The sequence below is a fragment of the Myotis davidii genome, unplaced genomic scaffold, assembly GCF_000327345.1.
Source record: "Myotis davidii unplaced genomic scaffold, ASM32734v1 scaffold243, whole genome shotgun sequence".
Taxonomy (NCBI): Eukaryota; Metazoa; Chordata; class Mammalia; order Chiroptera; family Vespertilionidae; genus Myotis; species Myotis davidii.
In genome coordinates this window covers 1,191,777-1,204,974 of record NW_006295183.1, presented here as the reverse complement: position 1 = coordinate 1,204,974, position 13,198 = coordinate 1,191,777, and the positions used below count along the sequence as shown (strand labels likewise).

The 13,198-nt window shown below is 56.5% G+C and overlaps 2 protein-coding genes across 2 annotated transcripts in view; one reads left to right on the top strand and one right to left on the bottom strand.

The window, feature by feature from the left end:
* Window positions 1-9,152, top strand: part of PLEKHG4 (pleckstrin homology and RhoGEF domain containing G4) — a 10,458-nt gene extending 1,306 nt beyond the window's left edge. Inside the window, exons 2-22 of the mRNA XM_006769794.2 lie at window positions 43-762; window positions 896-991; window positions 1,066-1,189; window positions 1,279-1,372; window positions 1,456-1,530; window positions 1,610-1,726; window positions 1,958-2,056; window positions 2,149-2,297; window positions 2,455-2,593; window positions 2,688-2,804; window positions 4,281-4,463; window positions 4,690-5,186; window positions 5,261-5,507; window positions 6,120-6,209; window positions 6,288-6,509; window positions 6,605-6,775; window positions 6,843-7,020; window positions 7,672-7,788; window positions 7,925-8,161; window positions 8,248-8,363; window positions 8,505-9,152. Coding sequence (XP_006769857.1) covers window positions 225-762; window positions 896-991; window positions 1,066-1,189; window positions 1,279-1,372; window positions 1,456-1,530; window positions 1,610-1,726; window positions 1,958-2,056; window positions 2,149-2,297; window positions 2,455-2,593; window positions 2,688-2,804; window positions 4,281-4,463; window positions 4,690-5,186; window positions 5,261-5,507; window positions 6,120-6,209; window positions 6,288-6,509; window positions 6,605-6,775; window positions 6,843-7,020; window positions 7,672-7,788; window positions 7,925-8,161; window positions 8,248-8,363; window positions 8,505-8,510 — 3,612 coding nt within the window. The 5' untranslated portion in view covers window positions 43-224 and the 3' untranslated portion in view covers window positions 8,511-9,152. The remainder of the gene's footprint in view (window positions 1-42; window positions 763-895; window positions 992-1,065; window positions 1,190-1,278; window positions 1,373-1,455; window positions 1,531-1,609; window positions 1,727-1,957; window positions 2,057-2,148; window positions 2,298-2,454; window positions 2,594-2,687; window positions 2,805-4,280; window positions 4,464-4,689; window positions 5,187-5,260; window positions 5,508-6,119; window positions 6,210-6,287; window positions 6,510-6,604; window positions 6,776-6,842; window positions 7,021-7,671; window positions 7,789-7,924; window positions 8,162-8,247; window positions 8,364-8,504) is intronic.
* A 52-nt stretch (window positions 9,153-9,204) lies between these two features.
* Window positions 9,205-13,198, bottom strand: part of KCTD19 (potassium channel tetramerization domain containing 19) — a 22,565-nt gene continuing 18,571 nt past the window's right edge. Inside the window, exons 12-16 of the mRNA XM_006769784.1 lie at window positions 12,411-13,038; window positions 10,976-11,167; window positions 10,693-10,847; window positions 10,308-10,409; window positions 9,205-9,423 (exon numbers count right to left, since the gene is read on the bottom strand). Coding sequence (XP_006769847.1) covers window positions 9,310-9,423; window positions 10,308-10,409; window positions 10,693-10,847; window positions 10,976-11,167; window positions 12,411-13,038 — 1,191 coding nt within the window. The 3' untranslated portion in view covers window positions 9,205-9,309. The remainder of the gene's footprint in view (window positions 9,424-10,307; window positions 10,410-10,692; window positions 10,848-10,975; window positions 11,168-12,410; window positions 13,039-13,198) is intronic.

Here is a 13,198-nt window from a genome sequence, read left to right as displayed (position 1 = left end):
CGTGAGCGGAAGGGAGACCCCTGCCTTTCCCCCCCTCCTCAGGCCTGAACCGCGGCCGCATCTGCGCCCCCTGTGCCCGGGCACCCACACTGGCACCTCCTCCGGCCTGGTGCCTTCCGCCTGCATTGCCACCGCGTGCTACCCTGCCGACCGCTTGGAACCCTTTTCCCGGATGAGCTGAGGCCTCCGTTCACACCGAGGCCCCAGCCCCTCCCCCGCACGCCATGAGCAGGCCCAACCTTCAGGAGTGGGTGATGGAGGGGTCCCCGGAGGATGGGCAGGAGTCTCCGGACTCCCGGGACCAAGCCACCGACTGGAGGTTTGCTGTGTGCCGTTTCAGGGATGCCTGGGATGAGGAGGAGCCCGCTCCCCAGGTGCAGGTTAAGGACCCCAGTCCTCCGAGACCCCCCGCAGGGGCAGCTCAGGGTGACGGGCTGCAGGGCGGCCCCCTGTGTGGGGAGCTGCCACCAACCCCAGGACAGATGGCTGTGGATGGGTCAGGGGATGGCCAGAGGGTCGCTTTAGGAGGTTCCTCAGGCGAGTCAGAGGAACCAGTCCCCTCTGAAGTGAAGAGCCTCCTGTGCCTAATGTCCTCCCACCTCAGCCTGGCACAGGGCAGTAGTGCCAGCCAAGGGGGAGACTTGGCAGGAGACCCAGATTCAGGCAGGGTACTGACCACTGACTTGGACCCTGGGGAGTTGGGCAGCGATTCTGTGAACCTGGGAGGCCCGTTAGCTGAGACATCACAGCGGCTGGAGGCAGGTAAGGGCTGGGCAGAGATGCCTGGGAAGGGAGTAGGAGGGCCCCAGCCCTACTCTGGCCGAAGCCCCAGGTCAGAGGAGGGGCTCTTTGGATAGATGGGCCAATGCAGACCCAAGCCATTTCCGTTTCCAAGACCCTAGTGGATCCAGCCTCCCTAAGCCCGCTGACTACCTTCTGGCCCAAGACCTCGCCTGGGAGCTGCTGGCCAGTGGCATGGCTGCCCTGCCAGGTAGCAGGAGGGACTAGAGGTGGCGGAGGTAGGGTGACTTGATTGGGACGATGTTCACTGTCCTCTCCCCACAGGGACTCGGGATGCAGACGGCCGGGCAGTGCTGCTTCTGTGTGCTCATAGCCACACCTGGCTTCATCCCTTGTGCAGCAGCCAGGAACTCGTCCGCCTCCTGCTCTACCTGCGAAGCATCCCCAGGTTGGGGGAGGAGCAGGTTGTGGGTAGAGCCTGAGCCCAGAGATGGCAGGGCCTGGGAATTAGGTCCTGAATGAAGCCTGTTCCTTTAGGCTCGAAGTACAGGCCCTGGGACTGACTGTGCTAGTGGATGCCCGAATTTGTCCCCCGAGCTCTTCCCTCTTCTGGGGGCTCAGCCAACTGCAAGTGAGTACTGGACTGTGGCTCCCCACCCCTAACCGTTCCATTTGTGTAAGGTTGGGGCAGGGATGAGCTCAGATTTCTTTCAGGAGGCAGTCCCAGGGTCGGTGCACCAGGTGCTGCTGGTGGGAAAAATGCCCAAGGAGGTGCCTTCAGGACTGCAGGTACTGAGCCATGTTGGCCAGGGGTGGCGGTGGGATGCTTCCCCCCAGGCCTGGGTCACAGCACCATTTTTGGTTGCAGGTAGAGCAGTTGTCCTCTCTTCAGAGCTTGCTGACCCACATCTCCTCTTCATGGTTACCGGCCTCACTGGGAGGAGGCCTGCCTTACTGCCATCAGGCCTGGCTGCACTTCCGGATGGTCAGTGCACAGGGTGGGGCACAGAGCGGGTATGCAGGCAGCCTGGCCAGCAGAGGGGAGACTTGGCAGGGGATCCAGATCCAGGCAGGGCAGTGACAACTGACTTGAACCCTGGGGAGTTGGACAGCGATTCTGGGTCGGGTGGAACATCCCAGAGCTGGCTGCAGCATCCTGGAACCCAGATGGGACCAGCACTGTGCACCCCTCTGTCATGCCTGCCCCTACTCACAGCGCCTAGAAGCCCTACTGCAGAGCTGCCAAGTGGTTTGTACCCTGCTCCAGGGGGCCATTGAGACTGTGAAGGCTCTGCCCCAGCCCATGGAGACTGGGGTGAGTGTCTCCTCCTGACTCTTCCCCAGTGCTTCCTGTCTCCCTCTTTTTCTCCCATGCTCACATCTACTACCTGTTGCCTTTAATCACAGGAAGTTGATCAGCTGCTACAGCAGGCACAGGTCCTGATGCAGCACGTGCTAGACTCACCACAGCTAGCATGGCTACAATGCCAGGGGAGCTTGGAGCTGGCCTGGCTGAAGCAGGAGGTCCCAGAGGTGACCCAGAGCCCAGACTACAGGTAGGTACCAGCCCAGCTCCCAGATCTTGCACCAGCACACCATATCCCATGCCAATGCCTCAGCTGGCTCAGAACCAGCCAGGATTGTGGTCTCAGGACAGGGTGGAATGGAGCAAGGCACCTGGCAGGGGCCCTGAGATGGTGTACCTTGCACTAGGCCAGCGGTGGACAAGGTTGATGAGCTTTATGGCTGCGTGGATGGGCTGCTGCACGAACTGACCCTGCATAGTAACCGTCGAATACAGGCACTGGAGTTGATCCAGACATTGAAGGCCCAGGAGGGCGGGCTGCACCAGGTGGGAACTATCCGCCCAGATGGGCCCACCCCTGATCTCAAGCATGACCCCCCAGCCCATAACAGGTGTCCTTGCCCTGTTTGTGTCCCTCCAGATTGAAGTGTGGCTACAGCAGGTGGGCTGGCCAGCACTGGAGGAGCCAGGGGAGCCCTCAATGGACACCCTGCTCCAGGCCCAAGGCCCTTTTCGGGAGCTGGACCAGGTTGCCCAGGTGAGTTTGGCCATTTATTTATTCTGTAGGTCCTGGGGCATTTTGCCAGGGATTGGTAATGCAGGGTGGGTGAAAGCAAATCTATACTCTCTTAGGATTTTGTAGTACAGCAGAGAAGTTGTATTAAAGGTTCAAAGTCATAAATGTGTGTTTGCAAACTGAAGCAAAAAGCTCTGGAGAGAAGCAATGCAGGTGGTTCTACCTCAGTATATAAGAAAGACATGGCCATCTCTCTCCCAATTTTTTGGGGGGGAGGTAACCAAAATTTTTGGGGGCCTTGTTTTAACAAGGCAAGAGAGAGGGGCAGAGAGAGAGAGAGAGAGAAAGAAAGGAAGGGAAGAAGGAAGGAAGGGAAGAAGGAAGGAACGGAAGGAAGGAAGGGAAGGAAGGAAGGAAGGAAGGAAGGCCAGAGGGGTATTGGGCAAACTTTCTGAGACATTCCAGGCTGAGGGAACAAACAGCATGTGCAAAGGTCCTGTGGCAGGAGGGAGCATGACTTGCCTGAGGAACTGTAAGGACAGGTTGAATTGCAGAGCAGAAGAGGAAGGGAAAGGTGGGTGGGATGAGGTAAAACAAGGCTGGAAAAGTGCTCAGTGGCCAGATCACTGGGCCCTGTAAAGGTGCACAATTTAGGCAGGAAAGTCACATATTCAGATCGTGTTCTAGAAAGATTACCCTAGTTTCTGGGTAGACAACGATTTGGAGATTTGGAGGATGGATGTGGAGAGTCCATTGAAGAGGCAGTTGCAGTGATTCAGGTGGGAGATGGTTACTCTGGCCAGGATGATAGCAGAGGGCATGGATTAAATGGAATTTGATGGTGGACACATATGAGAGGGTAAGAGGGAGAGGAAGATAAGAATGAATGGGTTCTGTTTCCTGAGAGATACCAGGAGACAAGGACTTTTTGGGGGAAGGGCATTTGTGAATCCAGTCTTGGGTGTACTTTGGAGATGGCCATGGGGAATGAGAGGAAGACCCATAGGATTGGGCCTGATGCTTAGAGGAGAGATCTGGCTGCAGAGGGTCACTTGGTGGATATGGGTGACATTTGAAGTGTGGTTACACAAGATTGCCTGGGGAGAGACAGTGGACTGTCTTCAGGAGCCTCAGTGTTCAATGGCCCAGGTAAGGGTCTGGGAGCAGGAGGAGGAACCACCAGAGACAGATGAGGAAAATCAGGAGAGTGAGGAGGGGTCAGGAGCCAGGAGAGGGTTGAATGTTGCTGAGCTGCGGAGTCAGACGAGTCCTGAGATACGCTGGGAGTGGGATTGGAGGGGGCTGATGAGGTGAAGACACGGTGATTGTGAGGATAGGTTTGGCTGTGGGGCTAAGGAAAAAGGAAATGTGTGGGGAGTGGAGAGAGGGTCTTTGACAGGTGAGACTTGATGATGATGTGCAATGTCAGTGCAGGAGACCTGGGCTTGGGGGCTAGACCATCAGACCTCGGCTGCTGAGTCCAGTCTGTGTCTCCAGGAGCAGGTCAGGCAAGGGGAGAAGTTTCTGCAGCCGCTGACTGGCTGGGAAGCAGCTGAGCTGGGTCCCGTTGGGGCCCGCTTTCTGGCCCTGCAAGCCCAGCTGACTGAATTCTCTAGAGCTTTGGCCCAGCGGCGGCAGTGGCTGGCAGATGCTGAGAGGCTGTCGTGCTTCTTCAAGCAGGTGTGTGAGGGTTCTGCCCCTGGCTCTGGGTGGTCAGTAGGGCCCGAGGGGTGGCTGCCCAGCTCCTCCACAGCCTGAGCTCTTCCTGGTCTTTAGTCTGACCCCTAAATCCAACCACTGGGGATGTGGCCTGGGGACAGCACCCTGTGGGGATGGGGAACAGGGAGAAGCCTCAGCAGTCTTGGTGCGTTCCTCCCTCAGTGCCTGTGTCGCCTTGGTGTTGTAGGCCTCGACATGGGCTGAGGAGGGGCAGCGGGTGTTGGCAGAGTTGGAGCAGGAGCCCCCAGGGGTTGTGCTGCAACGGCTGCAGCTGCACTGGACTAAGCACCCTGAATTGCCTCCTGCCCACTTCCGAAAGATGTGGGCTCTGGCCACGGGCCTAGGCTCTGAAGGCATCCGCCAGCAGTGCCGCCAGGCCTGGGCACAGTGCCAGGACACCTGGCTGGCCCTGGACCAGAAGCTAGAGGCTGCACTGAAGCCACTACCGACGGGCAGCACAGCTAGCCCGTGTGTCAGGCAGGTCCCACTTGTGCCTGCCACCCCTCCGCTGAGGAAGGCATACAGCCTTGATCGGAATCTGGGGCGGAGTCTCAGAGAGTCTGTCTACCACTGCCACCAAGCGGCCAGTGTGGCTGCCTGTCACAGACCAGAGGCTGGTGCCCAGCCTGGGTTATCCCCCACCATGCTTCTGTCAGGCAGCTCTGATCCCAGGAGTCCCAGCAGGTACAGGCATTGGGCAGGGCAGGGAGGGCAGTGGCAGGGCAGATGGCAGGGTCTTGACTTCTCCTACCTGGTAGGCTCCAGTTGGTGTTGGCAGAGATGGTGGCTACGGAGCGGGAGTATGTCCGTGCCCTTGACTATACTATAGAGAACTACTTCCCTGAGCTGGATCGCCCCGATGTGCCCCAGGGCCTCCGTGGGCAGCGTGCCCACCTCTTCAGCAATCTGGAAAAGCTGCGTGACTTCCACTGCCACTTCTTCCTGCGTGAGCTGGAGGCCTGCACGCAGCACCCACCCCGGGTGGCCTATGCCTTCCTGCGCCACGTAAGCCCCCTAAGTCACACTGCCCCCTACTTACCCTGCCACACTCAATAAAAGCTGTTGGGCACCTGCTTGGTGCCAGGCCTTGTGCTGGCTATATCTGTGAACGAGACTAACAGGGCGCTGCCCCTCAGGGTGCTCACAGTTAGGGAGAGGAGACATAAAAGTGAAAAAGGTAATTCCAGGTTATAGTTGGGGCTTGGAGGAAAATAATCAGGAGAGAAGATTGAGTTACCAGTGGGGCAGGGTTTGGAGCAGTGAGGCCTGTGAGGAGCTGATGTTTGAGCTCAGGCCAGAGGGCGGGGCTGGAGTCATGGTGTCCCATCAGAGGAAAGAGCAAGTGCAAAGCCTGTGGCAGGAAAGAGGCCCAGTGGTCCAGGAAGAGACGGGTCAAGGTGGCTGAGTGTAGTGAGCAGAGGAGTAAGTCCAAGGTGAGGTAAGACCAGAGTGTTCTCAGAGCTGTGGGAGGAGCCGAGCTGGGTACAGGACTCCTTCGCTGTGAGCAGTCCCCCTCTGCATAGGGCAGCTCTTGCCAGATCACCCCTTGTTCAAAGCAAGGGCAGCTTTTGGGAGCTGGCCCCCTTGCACCTGGGGCTGAGTTACGTGTCCTCACAGAGGGTGCAGTTTGGGATGTATGCGCTGTACAGCAAAAATAAACCTCGCTCCGATGCCCTGATGGCTAGCTATGGCCACTCCTTCTTCAAGGTAGGCGAGCCTGAGTGAGGGGGCGGGGGGTGGCGGGAGTACCCTGAGGCTACCTGATGCTCTCCACCCACCTGGCAGGACAAGCAGCAAGCCCTGGGGGACCACCTGGACTTGGCCTCCTACCTGCTGAAGCCCATCCAGCGCATGAGCAAGTACGCACTGCTGCTCCAGGAGCTGGCGCGGGCCTGCGGGGGGCCCAGGCAGGAGCTGAGTGCTCTGCAGGCTGCCCAGAGCCTGGTGCGCTTCCAGCTGCGACATGGCAACGACCTGCTTGCCATGGACGCCATCCAGGGCTGTGACGTGAGTCATGCCAGGCCGTGGTGGGCAGGTGCAGTGGGTGTCAAGGTGCAGTGGGGCCAAAGAAGCTGGGCACCCACTGGGCCCCAACTTGGCAGGTCAACCTCAAGGAACAGGGGCAGCTGGTGCGACAAGATGAGTTCACAGTGCGTGCTGGGCGCCACAAGTCCCTGCGCCGAGTTTTCCTCTTTGAGGAGCTGCTGCTCTTCAGCAAGCCGCGCCGAGGACCCACAGGCATCGACATGTTTGCCTACAAGCGCTCCTTCAAGGTAGGCCCACCGCCCCACCCTGGGCCCCTGCTTCCCATGCCTCACCACATCCCTCTCCGCCACACAGATGGCAGACCTCGGTCTCACCGAGTGCTGTGGGGATAGCAACCTGCGCTTTGAGATCTGGTTCCGCCGTCGCAAGGCCAGGGACACTTTTGTGCTGCAAGCCGCCAGCTTGGCCACCAAGCAGGCTTGGACGGCTGACATCTCCCGCCTGCTCTGGAAGCAGGCCGTCCACAACAAGGGTAGGCCCCTGTCCCTACTTCACCCTCCGCCCCCACCCCCAAGTTTCTGTTGTCCCACAGGGGCCAGAGGAGGCCTAGGGACCTGGAAGTGCTTGGGAAGGGGGGAGGAGGCCCAGCAGCAGCCAGCGTAGGGGAAAGCACCCCCAAGGCAGCAGTCCTGCTGTCACTGTCTCTGACTGTGGACACAGCTTTTTTTTTTTTCTTTTTTAATATTTTTAAATTGATTTCAGAGAGGATGGGAGAAGAAGAGAGAGATAGAAACATCAATGATGAGAATCATTGATCGGCTGCCTCCTGCATGCCCCACACTGGGGATCAAGCCCACAATCCGGGCATGTGCCCTGACTGGGAATTGAACCATGACCTCCTGGTTCATAGATCAACACTCCACCACTGAGCCATGCTGGCCAGGCCATGGATACAGTCTTAATCTCTTTGAGTATCAGAGGCCTCGTCTCTAAAAGGGGAATTATACCTGCCCACAGGATTGTTGGGAGGAGTGAGTCTGGCACCTCCAAGGCTCAGTGCATGGGATGGTTTATCTGCTGGGAATGGGTGTCAAGGAAACACCTATTAATGGGGAGGAATAGTAGAGGCCGAGGGGCAGGGTAATGTCACAAAGGGCTCCAGCTATGCCCTCTCTCCACCCAGAGATGCGCGTGGCTGAGATGGTGTCCATGGGTGTGGGGAACAAAGCCTTCCGGGACATCGCCCCCAACGAGGAAGCTATCAGCGACCGTACCATCAACTACGTTTTAAAGTGCCGAGGTAGCCTTGTGGGTGGGGTAAGGAAAGCTGCGCGGGAGGCAACAAGGACCTCTGTCAGCCCCAGTCTTCGCTTCCCTCAGGACCTTGGTCCAGGTGGGCTCTCACCTGTCCTAACCTGACCCTCTCTCTTATGCAGAAGTTCGTTCTCGGGCCTCCATTGCTGTGGCCCCGCTTGACTGTGAGAGCCCCTATCTGGGGGCCTCGAGCGCCCTTCCTGCAGACCCTGCCTCTGGCTCAGTACTAGGGTCCCTCAACCTGCACCTGTACAGAGACCCGACTCTTCAGGGCCTCCGCTGGCCCCTGTATTCCACCAGCTTCCCAGAGGAAACATCGCTGGAGGCTGAAGAGGAGCTGGGCAGCCAGCCATCCTTGAGTAGGTCTGGGCTTAGCCAGAGGCAGGAGGGCATGACTTGGGCTCTGGCCACCCCTGCTCACAGCTCACCCACTCTCCTGCCCTAGCTCCTGAGGACTCAGAGGTCTCATCCCAGTGCCCATCCGCTAGTGGCTCCAGTGGCTCTGACAGCAGCTGTGTGTCAGGGCAGGCTCTGGGCAGGGCCTTCGAGGACTTGTCCTATGTGAGTGTCATTTTGCCTCATACGCACCAGCCCCTCCCCAACCCAGTCTGGGCCTATGGCTGCCTTTCCTTTAGGTGGGAGTGGGGGTGGGTGGACCCTGAGCTGGGGAAATAGGCACTCATGCCTAGGTTGGCACCACAGGTCTGAGCCCAGGCTCGAATGTGAGCAGTGGATCCAGCAGCCTATAACTCCAAACATCATCACCTCTGTCTGGATCTACTGTGACCAGGGCATAGCTGGCACCTGGGCCACTTCCAGCCCACATGCACTGCCCTGTTGACTACCCTTTCTGACATCTGTACCCACTGGACTCCAGGGGACTCTGCTGCAGAGCCTGAATGAGCACCCTGATCCTGGGCTCCTGGCTCCATGTCCCCTCCTGTCTCTCCAGTTCCCACCCAGTTGTGGGTTAGGATTAGGCTAGAGCAGAGCGTGGGTGTTTCCATGCTCTAGGCTGGTGGGCACCAAGTAGCCACAGCAGCTGTGTGTCAGGGCAGGCTCTGGGCAGGGGCCTCGAGGACTTGTCCTATGTGAGTGCCATTTTGCCTTATACGCACCAGCCCTCGGGAGGAGCACGGGCAAGTCCCAGCAGCTGCTTCCCAATCTTGGTCTCAAAGCCAAGCTCCTCAAACTAAGGGACAATCCTGTTGGGCCCTTACTGTTGCCTGCCCTGGCTCCCCAGGCCCAGCCCCTTCTTACCTGGGTCAGTTTGGTTCTATTGACTCAGTGCCTTTTGAATAGCTTTCAATTAGATTTGTTGTCTAAACTTATTTCACTGGTGGTTAGGTTTTTGGCATCTCAGAGAGAGATCCTAGGACTTTGACTTGTTATTTACTCTTTTATTTGTTTATAATAAAAAACAGACTGATACATGAATTCTGGGACATCCTTGGTTCAAATGAGTCTTAGAAGCCTGGGACATGTGGGGGTAGTGTCTCTGGGTACCCTAGCCCTCTTGTAAGTACTTGCCCAAGATAGAGTAAGAGACAGACCTAGACAGGCCCCTCTGGACGAGCAGGTTCACGCAGCAGCCATATTTCCTGGCGAAAGGCAGTGTGAGCTGGAAAGAAAGGTCATTCTTATCCCTGATTTCCTGTCCAGTTGTCTGCTCTAGCTCTGTGCGGGCAGGTCTTCCTGGCTGGGCAGGGGCAGGAGCAGGGACAAGGTAAGGCCAGTAGTTGGGAAACTTTAATGTTCTTGGGCTCAGTTCTGGCGAAGGACATCTTACAGGGCTGTGGCTAAGAGTGGCTACCAGAGAACTGGCTAAAGGGTCAAAAAATGCCGCTATTTTCCCACTTTCTAGCTGTAGATGCTGATTTCACCTTTCTAATGACACCAGAGGCCTAATGATTTGGCACTAGTGTGTTTGTGATAAGGTGTTAGAATAATGTACTTGATTACAGAAGTACCAGATTAAAGCTAAATCTTTTTCACCTACAATGTTAAATATAAATATAGCCTAAAATCATTTTAAGGAAGACAAAAAAAAACAAACCCTGGGTCATTTCTTTGCCCTTACTGAACATTTTCATTTTCCATATAAAAGTGCTTTAAAGCTGCTTAGCTATAAAAGGAATGTACAAAAGTGGTGACATTATGGTTAAGTAGGTGAAGTGGGTATCACATGTTGAAAAGGTCTGACTCCCAGTAGTTTCTCTGATGTCAGTATCCCAAAATCTTGGGCTTGTATGATGGGCTTTCCTGAGAGTGGCCATTGTTAGTGATGAAGGCAAAATTAGTATCATAGGAGGAAAACTACAAAACCAAGTAGCCTGAATACTGCTTTTTGACCACTCCGGACTGGTTAATTTCAGCTCTCCCTCCTCCCCACTCCCGATTGGACCCAGGGATCTGAGGTCTAGCTGTCCAGCTTGCTTTCTGGGAAGCAAGACACAGTACCCATCTGAGGCATCCTGCATCCCAGTGGGTGCAGGTGGCTCTCACCTCCACCCAGCTGTGCAGGCGTTCCTGGGTATGCCGGTCATTCTTGAAGCCAGTGATGGCCAGCAAATCCACCACAAACTGCTTGGGGCTGATGTGCAAGGTCTGCCAGGAGAGCCCACAGTCAGGCCGGGCCGGGGTAGCTGTCTGACATATTTGCTCTCAGCCCCTCAGAGTGGGATGTACAGCAGGGACTCCCTTGGGCCTGCAGTAGCTGCAGGGACCAGGGGGCACTGTCACCCCACACTGCCTTGGCCAAGGCTTGGTCCAAATGATGTTGCCCTGTCTTCCTGTCCCCGTTTCTCTTGCCACCCTTCTGTCCCTGACCTACTCCCCACTTATTGTGGGGTAAGAGGACAGGAGGAGAAGGAACCTGTCGTGTACATACCCACAGTCGGTTGGCCAGGGAGACCACCTTGGCTGTGATGGCTTTGGGGTCCTTTTGTCTGATGGAATCCAGGATGATGTCAGTCAGGAAGCGGTGACATTTCTGTGCATAAAACATCTCTTCCCAGGACAGAGAGAAACTCAGGAAGGTCACCTCTATAGAGGAGAGAGTGGATGTGGCCACTTCTGCCTACATCTAGGGCCTTAGAGGCAGCCTGTGGTAAGGGCTGCTGAGGGATACTCCCCCTGGAGGACCCTCGGGGCTCAGCCTCAGGCATCCTCACCTCGGGGCCGGGGGCTGGCTGAGGGCAGTGTGTGCCTCACGATGTCCATCTGTGTGGTGTAGACGATGCTGTCCTCAAAGAACATGCAGGAGCCATCATTGCCCACCACAGGGGGGTGGCTCACCTTGAGGATGACCCCTGCGCTGTCTAGGTCACTGGCCTCAGGCAGAGGCTGCTCAGGGCCAGGGCTTTCTGTAAAAATGTGGGGGAAGCGTTCTTAAGCCACCTCAGAGCTCAGGCAGGGAGGGACTCTGGAGTACAGTCAGTCACTCCAGCTTCTCGGCAGGGGCACCCTGGGATGGCAGGGGGCTGTCCGGCTCTCCTCTCTCCATTGCCCTGGGATCATCAAGCCAGACCCTAAATTGCAGGACTCTAAGGAACTCGCCAAATTTCGCTGCTGAACTAAGACTGGTATCAGATAAGGCCGACAATAACCCAGCTGGGGACTGGGAACCTTGGTAAAGTTGTAAAACGAGAGGAGCTTTTGGGGCGAGTCTTTGATGTCTGTCCACTCTGAAAAGTGTGCTTGGCAGAGCAGAGGAAGTTGTCCATCATGGCCATTCTTGGCACATGTGCTCTGCACCTCCCCCCAGACACAGCACACCTCACTCTCCAGCTCGTTGCCCTGTCCTCCCACCTCAGTAACCATCCACTTCCTTGCAGTCACCAAACCAGAAACCTGACCCCTCTGACCCAATCCTTACCCCTTCTGCCCCCGTCCTGTCTAGCCTGTTTCATCTAGAATGACCTCCCAACTCTAACACTTCCCTTCCTGCTGCTGCCTTTCCTCTGCCTCTGGAGCCAGCTTTCTGAATGTACACCTGACTGCTCCCCTGTTTGTTTTTAAATATATTTTTATTGATTTCAGAGAAGGGAAAGGGCGAGAGAGAAAGAAACATTAATGATGAGAGAATCATTGATCGGCTACCTCCTGCTCTCTCCCTACTGGGGATTGAGCCTGCAACCCCAGCATGTGCCCTGAGCAGGAATCGAACCATGACCTCCTGGTTCATCGGTTGACACTCAACCACTGAGCCACACTTGCCGGCTATTTTTAATTTATTTTACTCCCTTGTTTAAAATGCTGCAATGGCTGCCCACTCCCCTTAGAATCAAAGCAGAGTGCCAGGTCCTGAACTTGGGCCACAAGACCTGTTCTGATTACTTTGTCTTCAGTCTTATCTCCCGCTAGGTGAAGCCTGGCCTCCTAGACTGATGACCTGCTTCCACAAGCACCAAGGCTTCTCTTCCGTCCTCTGTGACTCTCCAGCCCCCAGCCTCCTCTGTGCTCCCTTACCGTAAGCTTTATGTGGTTTCTCAGCCCCTCAAGCCATGCCCCCTTCCCTTACGCTTTATGTGGTTTCTCAGCCCCTCAAGCCATGCCATTGTGTAGGTCACATATCTGTATCTGCTGCTTGGCACAGAGTGGACTCACCTCTCTCCTTTGACTTTGGCTTGCCCCAGTCCTTCAGGGTGACAGCTCTTTTTGTGGGGAAGTATGGTTTAAACGTTGGCTCTGGCCCTTTGTCTTTGGCTCCAGCTCCAGCCCCTGCCTGCAGACCTGGGTCCTTCTCTGGGGCTGTGGCATGACCTTTCCAGGAAGCTGAGGTACTGGGCTGGGAAGCAGCCTCACTCCCCGAGGGGAGCTGCAGGGTGGCCTCCTCCAAGGCGCTGCTCCGAGGAGCCGGCAGAGGCTGGAATTCCCATTGTTTGCAATTGACCATGTCCCATTCCCTCACCAAGGAGATGAGTTTTTGCATGGGTGTGACAGGAGGGTCTTTGGTTTCACATTTCTGTGTGAGGTTGACTGTGGTGGACTTTTTCTTGGGAGGACTTTCAGGGCAGGCCCCCCAGTGTCTGGGGTTGGCACATAGGCTGGAACAGTGGGAGTATGTGCTGGGATTGCCTGCCCGCTTGGCACCTCGGCACAAGGACATCTGGATGGTGCGGGAGTACTGCTCAGTCTCCTCCATTTGGCTGGACCTGGCGAGGGTCCCCTTGACCTTGTTCCAGGGAGTCCTGTCATTGCAGTCCTGGAAGTCCCCAGGCATGCAGGCTATGCTCTGGGGAGGGAGGGCATAACAGCTCTGGGTATGTTGTGCTTCTACATTGGAGCCTCCCCAGGTCTAATAAGCTGGGCCTCCGAGACTTTACTTGCTCACCCAGAATAATCCCATTCCCGCCCCCCCGCCGTCCCCCCTCTCTCCCTCCCCCCGTGGTCAG